The sequence below is a fragment of the Vulpes vulpes genome, chromosome 1, assembly GCF_048418805.1.
Source record: "Vulpes vulpes isolate BD-2025 chromosome 1, VulVul3, whole genome shotgun sequence".
NCBI lineage: Eukaryota > Metazoa > Chordata > Mammalia > Carnivora > Canidae > Vulpes > Vulpes vulpes.
Window position 1 is genome coordinate 31931094 of NC_132780.1, and position 12899 is coordinate 31943992.

Here is a 12899-nt window from a genome sequence, read left to right on the forward strand (position 1 = left end):
AAGAAACTGAGGAAAAACTGATTTAATGGACAAACATAGGGACGCCTGGGCAGCTCAGTGGTTGAACATCTACCTTGGGCTCAGATAGTGTTCCTAGGGTCCTGGGATCGAGTCCCACATCAGGCTTCCTGAAGGGAGCCTGCTTCTCCCTCTGCTGTGTTGTGTCTCTGCCTCTGTGTCTCTCATGAATAAATAAATAAAATCTTTAAAAAATAATGGACAAACATATAATTTAAAGAAACATTAAATCTACTGAAAAACAGTGTTTTTCAAGTTATTTACAAGTCCCCACTTAGATCTTCCAATCAGAACTTATTCATTAATCGCTTCTTGGACTTTTGGCTAAGATCAAATGCAGAACTTACTCATTAACATAACCAGCCAGAAGATCTCATTCTTGATGGAAGTGATAAATGCAACTCGTTGCTGGCCAGTCTTTGTCACCTTGTCACAAATGAAGGCACTGCTGTCCCTACCCGTACCCATCACACCCTACCACGAGCCCCAGCTCCACGCAGAAGGACCTAGACTGTACACAAGTGTCTGCTCATGTCAATGCTGATGATAAAACTGAGGATCCGATGCTCAGAGAGATGACACCTGGGGTGTCTCTGTTGACCTTCAAATACAATTCCCACTTCCTATTTCCTGCTTGCTCTGTAAACATCCCATGCAGCCTAGAAGCCCCAAATACCATGCACTTGGAAGTCATAAAGCCACATTTCCTTAAAAAATTAGCTGAGATTGGGATTTTCTATGAGTGCATATTCTCCTTCTCTGTGGCAAATCTAAAGTAGGTAATACAGAGTTTCATGGCTCTTCCTACCAAACTGCCTCGTGTGTGAAGCTTGACCCTCCTTGTCGTTAGCAGTGAGGGAGAATGGTAAGCCTGAGGCCTCCTCAAGCTTGCAAACACACATAGGACCAGCGAAGGTACAAGAAATCCTCACTGGTATTCACCCCACCTTTCCCGATGAGCTCTGGTGCAGCCAGTCCCTTCCGTCCTGGACTGTAACCTCTTTCCTTCTGAGCATTTTTTCCCTCTTCTGCCATAAATTCAAATGCCTCCTGCTCCTCTTCATATCTATCCCTCTCTGCTCTAATAAATTTCCTCTTATCTTTTTAGCTTACTGCCCTGTTCTGAATTTACACCTTTCTCTCAAGAAGCGAGTGCTTCTGGAAATATGCCATTATTCCTGGAGCAAGAAGCTCAGGCTATCTCTTCCTCAAAGTAGGTTTCGCTCCTCATTTTCTGTATGAACAAATGTCTCCTCAACTGCTTCATCGCTAAATTCTGCACTGAAGCCAACAGACAGTGACTTAGGATCCTGACACTGTAGGCTGGTGTTTCTTTACAGAGTAGCAAGCTCACTTAAAAAATATACCTCATTCATTCATTCATACGCTCAACCAACAAATAAAAATAAAAGGCATCATAGCAGGTCAAAAGGTATATAAGATGTGTTCTCTGTCCTTAAAGAGATTAAAATCCAGATAAATACATGTAATCAAAGACAGCAGGAAAGAAAGACCATATGAGCATACACTCTACAGTATGAATATTTATAACAGAGATGTGCCTGCTTGTCCACTCCTGACAAAGAATTGTCATTAATAAAAGTCAAAGTGCAATCCATAATGTGTACTTCAGTGCCTCGAGAGTTCAAGCTGATTGGTTCCCTTGTCTTCTCTCTTCTGCATTAATGAAATCCTGTACTTTATTTCAGTACGGCAAATAAACTCTAACTTGTTCAGCACTTTTAGACTTCCTTGTTCTGAATTTGTAAAGCAAGGCGTGGTTCTGAATCTCGTTCTCTAAACACTTGCTTTACAAAAAGCAAGCTCTCTGTAGAGAGTAAAGTTATTTAGAGAACAAGCCTCTCTTTTTATTTAGTGGAGGATACAGTCCGATAGTTGGTTTACTACCAAGTCACACACTGTAGCCCTGATTTCTGCCGACTGCTTTGACTGTATATGCTTCTCACTTCCCTAGATCAAAAGATAAAAGTTTAATTATAAAGAACTTAAAAACATGGCATGGAAACACAGCAGCCATAAAAGACTTGCCCATCATCGCAGCGTATATAAATGCTGGAGAGAAGGTTAAAATTAAAGTTGAGGAACTGTGTATTTCAAAGTGCTTTGGTTCATTAAACAGTCATTTTTTATTTTAAAGCCATTATATCAGAGTTATTTGCATTGCTACTGCACAAACTCTGAGATCTATTGTATTCAAAAATGTTTTATTATTTTGTTTCCTCCCCCAAAAGATGAATATGCCTTCAATTTTAAGATGGAAAAGTTTCAGAAGACAAGTTTTCAATACACAGAAATTCACTTCACCAAAAATAACAGGATTTGAGCCACATTTTCCTTTGAATCTGCATTTCTTATTGATCATCCTGAAAATACAGTGTGTGGCTTCTGATGGGAGTCCCTCATTTTATTTTTGTCACTCCAGGTACCCAGAAAAAAAAATCATGATATTAAGAATTGAGAAAAGCAAAGCATTCCATAATGAAATACTGTAAAGAATACTCACAAGGAAGTCACGCAGCAATCTCCCAAGAGCTCCTGACCTGCAAGGCCTCAGAGAGATCTTGGGAGACCCAGTGGCTGGCTACTCATCCTCCCTCCACCCCAACCCAGGCTGTGTACCCGGACACCTACCACTGGCTTTGGCTTCAGAGTAAGAGGGGCCATCCTCGAAAGTGAAGATTTGGGACACACTCTGGCCCAGGTAGGAGGGAGGTGGGTAGTACGAATGCATCCGGTACTGGGAACTCACTGCATGGCGGTTCTCTGAGTTTTTCATCTGCTTGAGAAAAAAAAAAAAAAAAAACAGAAGGAATACACTGAGTTCAAAACTGCACTGTACAATGATTACAAGAACTGCTGGGTTCCTATTGATGTTGGAAGTATCTGTAACCATGAATGTGCATACATCCTCCAGCACAATGACCCGAGAAATGCTAACTGTGCATCCTAAAGGTGCCTTTTATACCTTGGGATCCCTACTAGAGCCCCCCTGATGCCTGATTTGGTCACATGATACTTAGTTAACAAGCACCAAGGAAAAGAGAGCAATAGAGTGGGGATGGCACAGCCTAGGAGCCCACACATCACCGTAACACTGTCTACAGTTATACAGCCATAGCAAGCTATTTACTTTCTCACTTTCCCTCATGTGAAAAGCAGGTGGCTCACCTTGGTTACCTCAGTGTTCATATAAAAAGAATTTTTTTAAAAAGACACCACGCAAAACACATGTAAGGGTAAGCTGTTGTCATTAGTGCATGGACATGCCCGATACGGTCCTCGACATCTGTTCCCACCCCCCTTCCCTGCTCTCACTGTAGCAAAGAAACCCAAATCTGAGATCTTGACTTCCCAGACCCTCCTTTCACCAGGGTCCTGGAGGTGACATGGACTCTGCAAACAGGACACGCAGGGAGGCATAGAAGGTAGACTTGGCAGTCGTGTGTCAGACTCTGCCTCTGGGACAACAGGGCAGCTTTTAAGCAAAGAGCAGCAAGGCCCCACTGCTTCCTGACCTGTCATTCAAAGCTAAGGCGATGTGACCTGAACTTAGAAGGGCACCCACCCACACTTCCACAAATATGTCAAATATGTTCTGTTTCCTGCATGGCCCCTGGAGCAGACACTGGGCATTGCAAGAACAGTCAGATGTCAATTATGCTGCATTTAAAAAAGCAGTACCATATAAATTTAATGTACTTAAAAAGTCACTTTAAAGGAATGTTCGAGAAGAATCAGGTCTGCCCAAGAATTAAAGAGTACTTTTAAAATCATGTTTTTTGGGACACCTGGGTGGCTCAGCAGTTCAGTGTCTGCCTTCGGCTCAGGGTGTGATCTCAGGTCCGGGGATCAAGTCTCACATCAGGCTTCCTGCAAGGAGCCTGCTTCTCTCTCTGCCTATGTCTCTGCCTCTCTCTTGCGTGAATGACTAAATAAATCTTAAAAAAAAAAAAAGTCCTGTTTTTCAATCAAATAATGCTACTTAAGAAAATCGTACTAACGTGGCAGAGACTGGCAGGGTAAACTCATGTACTGGGCTTCCTCAAGATTATCTATGAACATTAAATTTTGGACACTTTTCTAATCACAGCAGGCCTGTGTGTGTACTCTGAATATCTGGCATTGCGTGGTGGAAAGACCTGAGCCCCTGACTTCTGTGTGGAAGCTCAAGACACTCATTTTGGATGCTCCAAGTGCTCCACAGCACAAATGAATGCTCTGGGGGCCCCTGGGTAGCTCAGTGGTTGAGCATCTGCCTTTGGCTCAGGGCGTGATCCTGAGGTCCTGGGATCGAGTCCCTCCCTGCAGGGAGCCTGCTTCTCCCTCTGCCTGTGTCTCTGACTCTCTTCTCTGTGTCTCTCATGAATAAATAAAATCTTAAAAAACAAATGAATGCTCTGATGGGTGGATTACTTCTTGGAGAGGCAAAGAAGACTATTCCAGTTGATTATTTTCTCTCACTTGAAGTTTATCTGGCAAGTTCCCTTTATCCTGCCTACTTTGTTTCTCTGAAGCATATGAAATGGTATCTCTTCTAGCTCAATCACACAATTTATCTACCATCACATAAATCCTTACAAAATAAGAGGTCGAACAAGCTGTACTTGGAAATAGCCAAAGGGGAAACACTGGCTGCCTCTTAATGAGTGAGCCCAGGGCAGGAGAGCCATTAAGGGGCCGTGAAATCATTTAAGAGGGCAGTGACAATCTGTGGTCACTTAACTACACAGAGCCTTGTGATCAGTTAGACCAGGACATTGCAAGGCTCTCTTCATGTGTATGCAAATGGCCTGGGGCTAAGCAGATTCCGATTCAGTAAGTCTTCAGTGGGGCCTCAGGCTGGTACACTCACTCCCCGGAGATGCTGATTCTGCTGGTTCAAAACCCTCATGCTGGTGACAAGGGACAAGAGTAAATGATCCTTCCTCTAACTACGTCACACACTGAAGGTCCATGACCAAAAAAAAGGACTTTCTAAAAAACTCTGTTAACCCTTTTTTTTTTTTTGTTAACCCATTTTTTTATGACCACCAACTTACCACCTACCTGAGGGAAGGATGGAGAGGATATGAATAGCATTATAATTTTTCACCATTTTTGTTTTTATACATGAGATTCCTCAGAGCTAAAGGCATTTTCTCAGGGCTTTGCCACCATCTAGAATTTCAGCAGTGGTAATAACCAAACTCCACCTCTCTTCAAATCAAAGAGCCATTTCTGCCCTCCAGACTCCCCTCAAGTCAATTACAAGTCAGGTAATGCACTCTGAGCGAGAAGCCAGGTGTCCCCTTTAATGCACGAAGTCCCACGACACAAATGACAGGGCCTCCCCACTACCCACTCTAAGTGCTGAGCTGGTTTCATCTCCTTCTGGTTTGACAACATCTGCAAGTCAGTTCTTCAAGAAAAATGCTTTTCAATGTTCCCACTGTACAAGAAACTGATAGGATTAGAGCCTGGCAAGCTCTGCAAAATGCTAGTTTTTTTTTTTTTCTTTTACTCTGAATTTGTATAAAGCCTCTTTTTAAATGTTGAAAAATGTTCACTGTGAGTCTAGAGCAAGATCAGCAAACTTTTTTGGAAAGTGGCACAAGAGGAGAGATTTTAGGCTTTGCAACCCACAGGGTCTCTAGATAATTGGGAAATGAATGGGCATGGCTGTGTTCCAATAAAACTTATTTATAAAAAAGGTACACAGCCTTCATTCCCACTGGAGGACGGGGAGGAGACCAGACCACGTAGCCTGTGGCTTCACCACTAGAGTGTCTGATTTCAGTGCTCTGGGAGGTGGCCTGGCCCGGGGCTGCTTCAAAGTCCCCCAGGTAATTCTGAAGGGACGTCAAGATTGAGAACCAGTGTCCCAGATGTACTGAAAATTTCCCATACCCGAAATAAGCATGAAACCACAACATCTCCAGTATTAACTAAAAAATTCAAAAGGTTAAGTCTGACAGGCTGGTCAAAGGCTGCCAATCTCAAGTTGTATGGTATTTGAAAAGAGATTCAAACAAACTGCAGAGTTTCTATTTTAACTAAAGCTTACCAAAAAATTAACACAATTTCAAACCCATGCATGTTAATTTTTCCCTTTAATTTCTCTTAGGTTTCTAAAATGCATCAGATAGCATGGATTATTTGGAAATAAGAATTGAGAGATTGGGGCAACTGGGTGGCAGTGGTTGAGCATCTGCCTTTGGCTCAGGTCATGATCTGGGGTCCTGGGATTGAGTCCTGCACTGGACTCCCCGCAGGGAGCCTGCTTCTCCCTGTGCCTAAGTCTCTGCCTCTCTCTGTGTGTATCTCTCATGAATAAATAAAATCTTCATTTAAAAAAAGGGCTTCAAGGAAAAGAAGAAGGTAAAAAGGGTCAGACTCCATTTGAGGTTATTAAAATATGAATTTGCAGAAGCCATTTATCACGTCAGCCACATCCAACTTGAAGAATAACCTACAAATAACCATCCGTGTGTTCACCTGCACGTAAGGATGGTTCTATGTATAGATGACTTCTGAACAACACAAGTTAGGGGCGTCAACCTCTCTAGGCAGTCGGAAATCCAAACATAACTTCTGACTCTCCTAAGATAAAACTACTAAATAACCTACTGTCGACCAGAAGTGTCACTGATAACATAAGTAGTAAATTAACACATATAAACAGGTTTCTTAGAATGAAGGAAGCTGGGGTGAGGCGGAAGAGCTATTAAGAAAACGTAAGGAAAGGAAGGCACATTTACAGGACTGTACTGTATTTATCAGAAAAAATTTCACATAGAAGTAGACTACAGTTCATACCCATGCTGTCCAAGGGTTGACTTGAGTATTTCTTTTTTTTTTTTTTTTAAGATTTTATTTATTTATTCATGAGACACACAGAGAGAGGCAGAGACATAGGCAGAGGGAGAAGGTTCCCTGCAGGGAGCCCAAAGTGGGACACAATCCCAGGACCCCGGGATCATGGCCTGAGCTGAAAGGGAGATGCTCAACCACTGAGCCACCCAGGTGCCCCCTACCCGAGTATTTCTAAATGAGTGTGTCAATCTCTGAGACATGAAGCTAATCAAAATTGTGATTCGTCCAGAAAAATGTGTGGCAAATGTGATTTCAAACTCTAGATCCCTTCTAGTTCCCTTCCAAGTGAAAAACAAACAAACAAAAACACCACAGTCCTGGCTGCTTGTGCATAGACAACTGGGCACAAGCCTTACTTTGATCCAGTAGTACTCAACTGGGGGCCATCTGTCCCCCATGGGACATGTGGCGACCTTGGCAGACACTCATGACGGCCTCAGCTGGCAGCCAGGAGGAGGAGGATGCGGGCCTCTACTGAGGAGAGGCCAGAGGCCATCCATGCACAGGACAGCCCCACACAGCAACAACTACCCAGCCCGGCATCTCAAGGGTACCCAGGTTGAGAAAATTTGTGTTAAACTAATCCAATCCCTGCCTGTGCTCAGCCAAAACAGCAAAGTTCTCCTGAGGAACAGAAGTTGTACACAAATTAGAGGCAGCATTTGATTCTGCTAAAAGGATGTAATTTTTTTTCCTTTATGCAGGGCTGCCTTGTTTCTTCTCAAGATTTTACGTTTTTGTCCCTTTAAATTAAACAAACCAAGTAAAACCTAAAAACCCAGTATTCCAGTGAATTATGACTCCCATTATTATTAGCATGTGGTAGCTGGCAAGCAAGAGGCATGTTTTATAATCTTATTACCCACCTCAAGTCTCTGAACCAGAGTGTGACCTACAGATAGGAGCTGGGCTGGTGGGGAATGTGCATGGTGTTAGTATTAACCCCAGAGGAAAACCTCAGAGCTTTGGGTTTGATTTTATTAAACCGTTGAGGACATACAGCACCGTAAATCTGAACCACAGGTTTCCTTTTTATATACCTTAGTCACTCTTTTTTATAGTTACAATAAAATCCCAACAAAACATAAAAATGTTAGACCCTACTTCCTTTAAAAAAAAATTCCTAAATACCACTCCCTGGTTGTTTGGGAGCACTTCAGCCAGGAGGAGTGTGGTCTTGCCCTGAACCGCATGCTCCATCCAGGTGACAGCTGAGAGAGGTCCGTGAAGACCAGATCTTGGGGTCTAGTTGTCCACAGAGCCTGGCTCAGCTGCAAAGGAGGGCTGGCCATGAAAGGGAACAGACTGGGTGGCGCAGCGGTTTAGCGCCTGCCTTTGGCCCAGGGCACTATCCTGGAGACCCGGCATCGAATCCCACGTCGGGCTCCCGGTGCATGGAGCCTGCTTCTCCCTCTGCCTGTGTCTCTGCTTCTCTCTCTCTCTCTGTGACTATTATAAATAAATAAAAAAAAATTCCTAAGTGCAAACCCTAATATTTAAAAAATAGTGAGAAGATGCCCTTGGCAGTGACTCTTGACTTACAGGCTATTAAGTTGCAAAAGCCACATTTGTGATAAACCTTTGATCTTATGAACAGAAATGTTTTTATGGAAAGGTTTATTGCAGGTCTCCTGGTGACACGAAGAGTCAGCTCGGGGCTGAATTTTGCCCTGATTTTGCCCTGATTAAACTTCTTTAGTTTTAATAGGAAGCTTCTTTTCTTTAAGATTTTATTTATTTGAGAGAGAGAGAATGAGAGAGAGAGAGACAGCAGAAGCAGGAGGAGCGGCAGGCAGAGGGAAAAGGAGAAGCAGACTCCCCGCTAAACAGGGAGCCCAATGTGGGCTCGATCCCAGGACCCTGAGATCATGACCTAAGCTGAAGGCAGATGCTTCACTGACTGAGCCACCCAGGCACCCCTAGAAGCTTCTTCCCGGATGGGATGCTTCTTCTCATGCTCACCTAATCACACTCTGTGAGCCCTTCTAGTCCAGAGACCTTACCTGTGCAGGTGTTTCACCCAAAGGGCAAGTGCCCATTCACCTCCTGAAATACACACCTCATTATCCTCTGGGATGCCACACAGCAGAGCTGGAAATAATTATTTCTAATATACAAGCTAAAAATTGCTATTATGCACACATTTCAGAGATTACTGAAACATTAACATGGCAAACGCGGACTCTTGCGACACAGCAGATTCCTACAGCAACAACCCATCCCTCCCCTCCTTTTCCCTCTGGTCCTCTGATGCTCAGTTTCTCTCACCTAGCTTCCTTAACTCCCTCCGCTCTGCTCACCTTGCTTTCTCTTGAAGGTTCATCTAATGGAATGCCCTCCATGCCCCTTCCCCACAGGAGGGAGACAAGGGGACAGCAGGTAGAGACTAGCTTTGTGCCAACCCAGGCCCTTGTAAGAGATTCCCCCGGAAGCCTGGGGGGGGGGGGAGGACTTCTCCAGTGAACCATGGGGGGAAAGGCTAGGTCTGAGGGTCAGCTGAAGAAGTCAAGTGCTGCATGCCCCAAAATGGAAGGGAGGCTCCTCGGGGCGGAGGTGGGAGAGAAGGCGGGAGGAAGAGGATGGCCATGCAGTGTGGCAGAGAGGACAATCAGTTAAGAAATGATACCTCTAAGACACCTGAGGTTTTAGACCCTGGATTTAGCTGCAAAAAGTCTGTGACACGCACAAAAGCAAAATGAAACTTGTTTGAGTGGGCCTTCTCAAACAGAATGGAAGGAAAGGACCTCAACGCCAGGTCTCAGTCAACACCAGAGTAGACACAAAACACATGAAAACCAGCCAGGAGGGGCACCGTGGAAAAATAAGCAAGTTGTCTGCAAACATAGAATCATGACTTGAGAACATAATGCCAGCCTCCCTCAACTCCCAGACATCCCAGGGAGGGCACACAAGGGTCCCATCACTCTGGCATTCATTTTAAGTGGTGGACACCTCACAGGTATCAGGACGACAAGCGCACTTATCGATGGTCCGTTATGCTTGTCCTTTTTGGACAAACCAATTAAGATAGGAATATGTCCACATTAAGAAAAAAAATCAGGGACACCTGGGTGGCTCAGTGGTTGAGCGCTGAGTGGTTGAGCTCAGGGCATGATGCCAGGATCCTAGGATCAAGTCCCACATTGGGGTCCCCTCAGGGAGCCTGCTTCTCCCTCTGTATATGTATGTCTCTGCCTCTCTCTCTGTCTCGCATGAGTAAATAAATATTTTTTAAAAAGAACTGTTGTATGAAATGTTTCATTTTGTGTAAACATTAACTCCATCACAACAAAACCTTTCTTATTCTGGGTCTCTGTCTGAAATGTTTGGAAGAGGGACGACTGGGTGGCTCAGCAGTTGAGTGTCTGCCTTTGGCTTAGGCTGTGATCCCAGATTCCCAGGTCCGAGTCCCACATGGGGCTCCTTGCATGGAGCTTGCTTCTCCTGCTGCCTGTGTCTCTGCCTCTTTCTCTGTGTCTCTCATGAACAAATAAATAAAATCTTAAATAAAATAAAATGTTTGGAAAACATTGGCATATAAATCTAGGAAAAGGAAGCAAGGACCCTCAAAAAATAGGTACACAGAAGAAAAAGCCCAATTTTAAAAAAGGCTCCTTTTCCTGGAACCTGGAGTCAGGTACATGTCCGTGGGGGGGCGGGGGGCGGAGGGCTCACAAGAAGAGAGAGGAGGGTCTGCCAATAGTCTCTGGCTGCAGCTAGCACAGCACCTCCCTCATTTCCCAAACCACACATCATCCATGATGCAGGATTTCTCGCTCCTGGTCAATGCCTCCGTCTGTATGGATTCACAAATCTCAAACACAAACCCTCACCTTCCACCTGAAGTCATACAGAGCTAGGCAGAAATGTAAGCATCATTTACAGGAAAGTCAGCAGAAAACACATCTTTGGTCAAGTGGCCGCTAGAAAAAGGCATAAAGAAAAGTCTGCATTTCTATAATTGGGCTAACTATCCAGACATAGGACTCCCCGTTTCCTCAAACACATCAAGTCTCTAAAAGCCTGAAAATGCCTCCTGGGCAAGGCAGTGGGGGGTTGCAATGGTGACATTCTTAAGGTAACTTTTTTTTTTTTTATTGGAGTTTGATTTGCCAACATGGACATTCTTCAGAGAGTTGGAACAAATAATCTTAAGATTTGTGTGGAATCAGAAAAGACCCCAAATAGTCAGGGGAATCTTGAACAAGAAAACCAGAGCCGGGGGCATCACAATGCCGGATTTTAAGGTAACTTTCTTGAGAAAATGTTGGTTCTCGATTGCAGGACGAATGGACTTTCAGAGGAAGAGAGTAAAAGAAAATTAAGTCAATTTATTGAGAGGTACTGGAGAGACCCGTGCTGTGTTCTCATGGAGTCCTCATAGCTTATTCATCATTAACATAAGAACTGCTCCGAGGGATCCAATAATTCGCTTCCACTCATAAAGGGATTAAGCAGAGAAGCAGAATCCAAACAAAGCAAGTGGGCTTTGGAAGCTTCTCTAGGAAACCTCCCCGCCTTTCCCATTTTAAATTAAGATGTCTGCTGATTATAAAGACCTCCTTGCTGCCTTTGGCTTTTACCAGTCCTTCGAGTTTTCACTGCTTCAAGATCAAATAAGAAACTTCTTTGGCGGGGGGGGGGGGGGGGGGGGGTGCAGTCTGAAAATAAGCCTGTAAACCATGCATTTAAGCCTGTAAACCATGCATTTAGGAACTTTGGTTTTAGGACCAGAAGCCTTAGAGGCATCCATATCTGTTTCTATCTTGATGGACAAACTTAATTAACCTTTGCTACTCTGTTCCAACCTACTCTTTTAGGCAAAACTAGTGACCCACAAACAATATGTTACCATCAGAATCTCAACGGCTGTGACATCAAGAGATATAGCCCTATCAGCAGTATCGGGAAATAAGCCACTTGGATTAGCCGCTCTAAGAAATATGGATTATATTCATGTCACACATGAGCTGTCAGAAACATTAGGATACTTTTAGCATAAATCAGCAGTGTGAAGGGTGTCTTATGAGTGCTGAACATGACAGACTGCTCCGAGGGCAAGGTGAGGGACTGTCTGGGGCCAGCTTCTCAGTGTGAGCACACACTTCACCTGAGCTCGTCGTAAAAACTCCAATGCAGGCTGTTGAGGGTGATGAGTACGCCCACCTCACGCTGGCTTAGTGGCATGGAAAGGCCACTCCAAAACTATGATGCACAGCCCACTTCTAGGTAACCAAAATAATACAAAAATGACCCAAAAACTGCTTTCTGAAAGTGCACAGAAGAGGGGGATAGGAGGATAGGGGACAGGATGGGAAGCCACAGAACCATGCTTAAGGACCAGAGGCTCAGCAATTTAAATTCGGTTAATCCTATGAAAGACACAGGTGTTTCTATTTTCTCTAACACATCAAATCTCAGAAAATACTAAATAAGGTACGTGACGTCCTCTAAGATCTGATAAGACATATCATGACATACAAAAAAAAAATAGGGCAGTGTGGGTGTCTCGGATGCTTAAGTGTCTGCCTTCAGCTCAGGTCATGATCCGGGGGGTCTTGGGATTGACCCCCGAGTCAGGACCCCTGCTCACTGGGGAGCCTGCTTCTCTCTCTCCCTCTGCCTGCTGCTCCCCAGGCTTGTGCTTTCTCTTTCGGTCAAATAAATAAAATCTTAAAAAAAAAAAATCCTGTGGCACCGTCAAGGCTTCTTGCAAGGAAAACCAAGAACACGTGCTGCCCTACTAGAAAGGTGGAGTCAGGTAAACCCTGCAGTCAGAGTCCTGCTAAGTCCCTGCAGAGTCCCGCTGCAGTCAGGCAAACTCTGGCTCAACATCCGCACTCAGCAGCTGTGTGACACTGGCAAGTTACTTCATCTCCCGAAGTGTCCGTTTCCTCACCCAGAGAGGCCATGACAGTCCCTGAGGGCTGCGTGCAGGAGTCGAGCAGAACAGCAGGTATGAAATGCTCAGACCATCAGGCTGATCAACACCCGTCCTGCTGCACTCC

The 12899-nt window shown here is 44.4% G+C and overlaps 1 protein-coding gene across 1 annotated transcript in view; it reads right to left on the bottom strand.

The window, feature by feature from the left end:
• The window catches only part of DMRT1 (doublesex and mab-3 related transcription factor 1), a 114059-nt gene that overhangs the window by 43409 nt on the left and 57751 nt on the right, over nt 1-12899 (bottom strand). Inside the window, exon 4 of the mRNA XM_072735222.1 lies at nt 2671-2815. Within this exon, the coding sequence (XP_072591323.1) occupies nt 2671-2815 (145 nt within the window). The remainder of the gene's footprint in view (nt 1-2670; nt 2816-12899) is intronic.